Source organism: Electrophorus electricus, chromosome 16, assembly GCF_041902795.1.
Source record: "Electrophorus electricus isolate QZ-2024a chromosome 16, ASM4190279v1, whole genome shotgun sequence".
Lineage (NCBI taxonomy): Eukaryota > Metazoa > Chordata > Actinopteri > Gymnotiformes > Gymnotidae > Electrophorus > Electrophorus electricus.
Window position 1 is genome coordinate 19022501 of NC_137512.1, and position 7500 is coordinate 19030000.

At 45.0% G+C, this 7500-nt stretch overlaps 3 protein-coding genes across 4 annotated transcripts in view; 1 reads left to right on the top strand and 2 right to left on the bottom strand.

Annotated features, from left to right (window-relative positions):
• The window catches only part of ganabb (glucosidase II alpha subunit b), an 11583-nt gene extending 10489 nt beyond the window's left edge, over positions 1 to 1094 (bottom strand). Inside the window, exons 1-2 of the mRNA XM_027022734.3 lie at positions 1008 to 1094; positions 1 to 91 (exon numbers count right to left, since the gene is read on the bottom strand). The exon at positions 1 to 91 is cut by the window's left edge and continues 11 nt beyond it. Coding sequence (XP_026878535.1) covers positions 1 to 91; positions 1008 to 1030 — 114 coding nt within the window. The 5' untranslated portion in view covers positions 1031 to 1094. The remainder of the gene's footprint in view (positions 92 to 1007) is intronic.
• Positions 1095 to 2090: 996 nt separating this feature from the next.
• ints5 (integrator complex subunit 5) lies at positions 2091 to 6309 on the bottom strand. Its single transcript, XM_027022742.3, has 2 exons — positions 6150 to 6309; positions 2091 to 5666 (listed from the first exon to the last, which is right to left on the bottom strand). The coding sequence occupies exons 1-2, from the start codon at positions 6188 to 6190 to the stop codon at positions 2645 to 2647; spliced, it is 3063 nt and encodes a 1020-aa protein (XP_026878543.2). The 5' UTR covers positions 6191 to 6309; the 3' UTR covers positions 2091 to 2644.
• A 137-nt stretch (positions 6310 to 6446) lies between these two features.
• LOC113585290 (phospholipase A and acyltransferase 3-like) overlaps positions 6447 to 7500 on the top strand; it is an 8513-nt gene continuing 7459 nt past the window's right edge. The window contains exons 1-2 of one of the 2 annotated variants that reach the window (XM_081699123.1): positions 6447 to 6959; positions 7392 to 7447. In XM_081699123.1, coding sequence (XP_081555249.1) covers positions 7433 to 7447 — 15 coding nt within the window. In that variant the 5' untranslated portion in view covers positions 6447 to 6959; positions 7392 to 7432. The remainder of the gene's footprint in view (positions 6960 to 7391; positions 7448 to 7500) is intronic. The other variant, XM_035531915.2, reaches the window with a different exon arrangement.

The following is a 7500-nucleotide window of genomic DNA, read 5'->3' on the forward strand; positions in this document are numbered from 1 at the left end:
ACTCTGAGCACAGGTTTTAAAGTTCCCTCGATCGACAGCCGAAGTGCTGCCAAGAAGCAAAGAGAAGCAAAGTCCCAGGAGCAGCCCCATTCTAAACCCAAGAAAGGTAGCAAAGAGATGATCAGAAAGTACATTTTACAATTGCTTTTCGAGTCATATGTAAGTGACGAACGTGAGTTAACACACACACACACACACACACATATATATATATATATATATATATATATATATATATATAAATAAAAATATTAGGGGGAATAATATATGATCTTTTAGAGCTTACCAAACACCAAGACTTTATGCATAAAACCAGCATTCTGAGCTCTTGTCCTCGTATTTGTAGCTAATGAACAATTAATTGCACTTACTGACCCGAGTGTCATCACACCCGAGACATGAACCTTCAGGGGTGACAATCTCTATGTTCCGGTCCTCAAGGATTAAGGATTAAAAGATAACAGAGGATACTGCACTCACGGTGATTGCACCTTGTTCACACAAGTTGGCGTACCCAAAGAGAAATATCTGCACTGCATACCTTTGTAAAACTCATGCGAATAATTTCGACAAGAAAGTCATCACCTGACAATGCAATTTAAGGATGCCAGAAGCATCTAAAATGCGAATTTACAGGCCGGCAAGAAATGTAAAATTAATAAACTATATTACTACAAAGCTAATTTAGTACAGACATACAAAAAATGCTTTATTGGCAGTTGTGAAGATACGAGACAATAAAAGTAACTGACATTAGCCTGCCGCTAGCTAACTAAACGCGAATGACTCGTCATGCAGGCTAGCTGACGTTAGCAACCCCGTAGCCACGCACTCATCAGGCACAAGCTTCCTCAATTAAAGCCTGCGAGATAAATCCTGCGTCTTCACACAACTTACATCCAGTACCAAAAAGGGTGTTATATCAGTGAACATGCAGAACATGCAAATATATCATACACACATACACAAAAAACAGACTAGACGAAATAAATGACTTGAATCTTCACCTTTCATTGAGAGCAGCCGCCATCTTGGTGTTATTTGGCTTAGCCCAACCCCCCCCCCCCCGACGAGGTTGGTTTGCTCAGACTACCGGAGAGCTGAAAGATGTTAGTATTTAAGACTTTTATTAAAATAAAACTCTCGTTATAATGTTGTATGATTTTTCTTCATTAAAGTTTGTAATAAAAAAACCCATTAATGATTAATGGAAACAGCTTTTACAAATTACAAATCTTTGTTACATTAAAAACCTGAAGTCAACATGCTGTTTACTCGTGTCCTTTGTTATATTAATCACGATTCATAGTGACAAATCATTTATTAGACAAAATGTCAAATTACAGTGATTTAAGCCCGCCTGGGACTTTGATCATGTGCATGTGTCTCTTCCGACGTCTCGCCACGCCATCGAGGGCAGGCACACACACAAAAAACATTAATAACAAAATATTAACTAATAATATGGTACAGTTCCCTGGTTAGTCCACACTAATACCGGGCAGCAGCAGCATGGCGAGGCGTGGATTGTTCCTCATACCTACGACGGTATCGAGCCCGGTGACTGCAATGTTTTTTACATTTTGAAGGTGATGTGCTGGAGAATACCAAGTTAAATTCGAGGCATTTTAGCTAGGATTTCTTTAAGAATTCAACCAATTATGTTACACGCTGCTATTGACGGATACTGCAATTCTGTCAGCTAGCTAAAATAATTTTGTATGTAGATACCCTTTGGCAATGCGTTGCCCGCCTTTTCACTCTTATTGAACGAATATCCTTCACCTAAGTACTTCCCATCTAGCACTGTGTAATGGTAAAGAGTGCAAACGTAGATTTATCGTCTTCCATAGATCCGCCTCTTTTCACACTATGAAAAGATAAATTCGGGTCCTGCTCATACTTTTTTTCCCCGTTTCACTCGGAAATATGTCATATTAAGGAAGTACAATCAGAAAATCGATTGTAAAATAGGCCTCCTTTCTGAGCTGTTCTTTTTTTTTGTTTTGTTTTCTGTGACGGGCTATTTAGATATTTATAGAGCTCAACTTGATTTAGAATATATCTGATGTTCAAACGACACAGCATCCAAAATTTTTCGAAAACTTTTATTTTTTTCTCCATGAGTATAATGAAAAGGTTTGTTAAAAGGCTCCAACTGAATATGTACAGTTTTTTCCCCACTCAAAATTCATAACTGGCATAGTAACAAATCCATAAGCGCAACATAAACAATATAAACATTTCCTACTATAAAAATAACCACAACAAAGCAATAAGGTTGTTATGTTTCATAACATAAAAATCCCCGCCCCCGCCCCCAATTTACAATGTTTCATTTGCCCACTTTTCAATTTTTTTCTGAAATGACCCTCAATACCATGCCAAAAAATCCTAATGGACAAACTAAACATGTCAAATTAATATTTCACTTTAAATGTATTCATTTGGTTCAACTGTTCAAAGGTGTAAAAGTCCAACAACAACTAAACAAAAACAAACAAACAAACAAACAACTATCCCTCCGGAGGGAGTGACAAGGAAACTGACCAACAGTACAAGAAAAAAGAGGGAAAACAGACAGTATGAACCCAAGAACCTCACCTATCCTGAAACGGTTTAGTTCTGCAGTACTCAGAAGGCCTCAGATCTGAAATCTCCAACACAGGTGCCCGAGTTGGTCAATGTTCTTGTGAAGGACACTGTGGATCGGTGCAATATAGCGAGCCACATCACCATCTCGAGAGAAGTCTCTGAAAAACACGGCTTTCTCAGCGCTAAAGGTGAATTTCTGTGGCATAGGGCTGTTTCCTCGCATGTACTCCCACACGCCCAGCAGTAAAAGTCTGACCTCAAAAGGGGAAAGATGAGGGAAGACCTCGTGAATGTTGCTCAGCACCGGGGGCAGAAGCTGCCCTTCTCCCATGCAGGACACTAGCAGACATGATGCCTGAAGGTGCCAGGGCGAATCTAGCACTGTGGGCTCTCTTGAAGCCTCCCAGTGGGCCAACAGTGTGGCAAGAAGGCCTCTCAGAACAACAGAGCAATAGCAGAGTGCCGGGCGTCCAGCTGCCACCACTCGAAGGAGGTGGAACAACACAGGATTCGCTTCAAAGCATCGACGGATGTGGATGTCTCGCTCAACAGTGGTCTTGGAATGTTCCTCAGGCGGCCAGGACAGTTCTCCATTTGCTACATCAGGGCAAACATTCTCCACCAGAGCTACAGCGATTACCTTGGCAGCTTCAGCATTGGTGGGGGATGGCTCATCCAAGATGGGTCCCGTAGAATGATGGCAGTGGGCACTGCCAGAACCTGTACCTGATCCATTACTGCTTCCTCCTCCAGCACTAGAGCTGCAGCACTGGACTGTCACAGCAAGCAAAGTCTGCATGTTCTGGTTCACCTTGTCTGGGTCGGACTGTGAGGGAGCGCGGGGAGGTTTCAGGCCCTTTCCAACCACCCCAGCATGGAACACAGACCACACGCTTCCGGAGAAGTTAACAGCCGTGCCAAACTTACAGTTGATGTCCAGCAAGGATACACCCAAGTCTGGGCCCAAGTTGGGAGGGAGGGCGCCATCTTCACTTAGGCTTTCTCTCTGCCCACCAAACAGATCTTGGTTGCCTTGGTGTAAAGCCCCCTCCACAAGCTGCTGCAGCACAGCTTTGAGTGTCAGGGAAGAGTAAGCTGCCAGCCGGGAGAGCAAGCGCATGGAGTAACTGACTGCCTCCCCACTACCTTGCCCTGCAACCTTCAATCCCTCACCCCTCTGCCGCAGAGCTATGAAGAAATGTGCCACTGCTGCCCGAGATATGAGGAGCAGGTGGGCTGGGGAGCAAGCTCTCGGGAGCTGGCTGCAGGACAGGAGACGAGCTGCCGCTCGAGATACCGTGGTGTCACCGTGAAGGAGCAGCGGGCAGAAATCATGAAGGTGGCCCGAAACGGCCACGCCGACCTGGGCAGCCATTGATGATTGTGCCGAACTTCCAGCCACAGAAGCACCAGCTTTGCAGTCCTCTTCCTGGCTCTGCACAGCAGTGGCCAGGTTGTTCAAAAGCTGCGCCAACTCTCTACTGTTCAGGTTCTGGGTGTGGATCTGAGCCACGCAGCGGGCCACAGCTGCTGGGAGCAGACCGGGGATCGAGGAAGAAAGAGGGGAGTGAAGCTGCGAGGCCAACGCAAGCTCCTCAGGGTTCCTGGCTTGCGTGAGCAGCTGACACAGAGCTTCAGTGGCCACACTAGGGCCTCCATATACTGACAACAGACACAGGAGCTGATGCAGCCACAGGTGCCTTTTCCGCTCAAGCCTGAGGGTCTCGGCACAGAGCTCACCGACATGGGCCTGTAGTTCTTCAAGAAACGGGACCATACGTGTCGTCGCAGAAGAGGGTGTCGAGTGTTGATATGGTTCATCTCCTTCTGGCCTGTTGTATACAAGCTTGTGGAGATGCAAAAGGAGCATTTGAAGTAGGCGGTCGCAGGCTTCTCGCACGCCGTCATGAGGGGAGGGTGTTGGGCCCGAAATGATAACAGAGGCCGGCGTGGCGGTGTCAGCAAGGAAGCGGAGCACCCGGGCGCCGCCTGCAGGACTCTGGCTGATGAGGTGCACTGCCAACCCCAGCATGTTCTCCAGCTCTTCCCTGGGCAGGCCCTGAAATTGAGCCTGGAGCTGAAGAAGCACGGGCGGTCGGAGGAACTCCACCAGTTCGGCCGATACAGCGCCGAGGAGAGTTGGGGAGAGAGCAGCTAGCTGGAGCAGGAAAGGCACTGTGGCTCTGCGGAGGTGAGGGGAGCTCTCCCACCCAACAGTCCCTGAAGATGGTGTATTTTGCGGTGGAGGAGACAAGCTATCCTGGAACATCCTGAGGAGCTCCCTTTTAATGCTATCAGAGTGCCTGGAGGCTAGGTGGCCCAGGATACCCACTACGGAGCCTATTTTTGGCACCCTGCTGCTTTTGTCAATGGCCTGCGGTTGGCTAGTTTTTTCTCCTGAAGGATATCCGTGCGCATAGAAGTCCTTGAGTCCACAGGCCAGCACTCTGCTGATGATGGTGCCAGGGAAAGCTGACCCAATGTGCGCAACCACCCAGTCAAAATGGGGCGAGTGCTGCACGGAGGTATCCAACAGAGCATCCACGCAGGCGTCAGGGCACCAGGCCAACATCGCTGCGAGACACTGGGAGTAGCACTCCATGAGGGAGCGAGTGGCTGCACACGACATCCAGAGCTGTAAGAGCTCGTTCAGGCTGGAGGAGTGAGGCGCTGCTCTTCTTCCTGCATGCTTACTGCTGAGCTGACCAAGCAAATCCACCGCCCAGGAAGACACCAGCGGAGCCCAGGCTTTTGGGCTGAGCCTAATAAACTCAAGCAGAACAGCATGGACCTCTGTAATCACGTCTTCCAGGTTCGACACGCTTGTGTTGGTGCCTCCAGTGATGCTGTTACTGCCATTGTCATTTTCTGCCTCCAAGTCTTGGAAAAAAGCCACCACGTGCTCGTCGTACACACCCCTCAAGTGCTCCAGGACTGCCCCACGGCATGCTGGGACAGCGCGGAGGAGTCGCACAGCACAACGGGCATGATCACGAATACTAAGTTTACGACCTTGTGTCTGATCAACACCACTGATGAATGCTTTTATTTCCAAATCAAGTTCTTGAGGACTGCAAAGGGGGGGAAAGGATAGTTAGATATAATATTGAACTTTATTAAACATAGAATAACTTGCTTTCCCCAACTTGAAATAATAACAAAGGTTAAACAGGTTTCCCAAGTAAACCCTCTAATAACTAGAAGTCTGTGTTATGACTGAAGACTGAAGACTGAAGATTAAAGATTAAAAAACAAAAAGCCAAGCAACGTAAATGGGCACAAGACGAAGATGTTAAAGAGTTTAATGAATGTAACTTGAAAACTGCAACAGCAGCAGCAACACCAACAAGTAAATAATGGAAGAACAAAATGTTTGCTCTGTCAACCGAGCAGAATTACGATAGATATTCTACATTATGAAGCTACGCCATGATAGTGTGCATGTAGTTAATATTTTTACGCGCAGTTTCTCATATCACAAAGATTCCGTACGTCATTATTATCCGTTTAAAAAGACGAAAGACACAATGCTTTCATATTGTAATTGCACAAACCTGTAATTAATCTGAGGAGTGTGGCAGTGAGACGTCTGCATCGCTGACAAGACATACAGAAGTATATCAGACGATTATATCAAATAAACGCATAAATAAATTACACAGATTAAGCAACGGAAGTTCAGGAACACTTTCTTCGCTGACGTTAGCCCTGAGGCCAACGTTAAACAATCTGCACTACTGCCCTCTGTCGTTGCGGAGACCACACCGTCGCCTCCCCGGGACCTGTCGTTTCTTCAGTAGTGCGTTAGAAACAAACTTAAAATTTTTTTTTTTTTCATGTTTTACATTTTCGAGGCTGAGGCCTTAATTAAACCTTTTAAACCCTTTAGGCCTATTTGTTATTGTCCCAAGGCCAGAGAAACACATTACAACACAACTAGATGGCTAAATAACAAAGATTATATCCTAACAGCCCATATATTATCTAACCCTGAGGCTTTGAACCTGTGGGGTTCTCGACTGTAGATTAGTGCGCCGCGCTGTTTTGTGTATAGGCTAGGTGGAAATATCTTTTTAAGTGCACATATTGTGCATTTTCCTCAGGCCTATATTACATGTTCTGACGCTGTCCGCAATGTTTTGCTTTTATAACTTATGCGAGCTTTACTTTGTCTGCAAAATGACTTATCGCGAGACTGTAATGGTGGCGTCAATGTCGAGAGTTATCTTAAACTTTAAGAGTTCCTCTATAGATGCCATGATGTATAATGCGGTCTCGTTCTCTTCGAGAGTCAGCTAACTTAACTCATTTAGCACTATCGACACAGGAATTTGCTGTGAGGCCGAATAGATTCCGGGATTAGGGTAAACGCTTAATAGTCTATCTAATGTGATTTTCAGTCCAATCGTCTGATCGTAAAATTGTAATTAGAATGTATAGTTACATCACTCGTTATTGTCTGTCATCTAGCATTGCGAATAGAATTAGCTCACAGTAGCACAAAAGGGAAGTACCCCTGAAGGGGAATTAAGTGTTTTGATTTTTCAGTAGTTTGTTCAAATAATATTACATTTTAGTTACTAAAATCAACCTAATAACTGTTTGCTTGGAAGTAAATAAAATCAAGTGTTCTCGTGTAACACATTTTGTTTATCACGTCATTACTAAATGTATAATAACTAAAAAGATCAAAAGATAAAAGTATACGTAGTCAGTGCATCACTTAATATTCTCATTGCCACGACACCCTGCCTGCTGTACGAGTTATATATGTAGATGTCATCTGTTCCTAAAAGGGTCCAGCGTTCAGCTCAACTACACCGTGAACGACACCACAATGACAACTAGTCAGGTAAATATCTTTATGAGCATTTTAAGCTTGTATCTTGTTCTGTACAAATATAA

Excerpts from the sequence above, each read along its gene's own strand:
- ints5 (XM_027022742.3), bottom strand. The coding sequence starts at position 6,190 with ATGCAGACGTCTCACTGCCACACTCCTCAGATTAATTACAG. Across the intron at positions 5,667-6,149 it reads ACTCCTCAGATTAATTACAG|TCCTCAAGAACTTGATTTGG; the intron begins GTTTGTGCAATT and ends CCCCCTTTGCAG.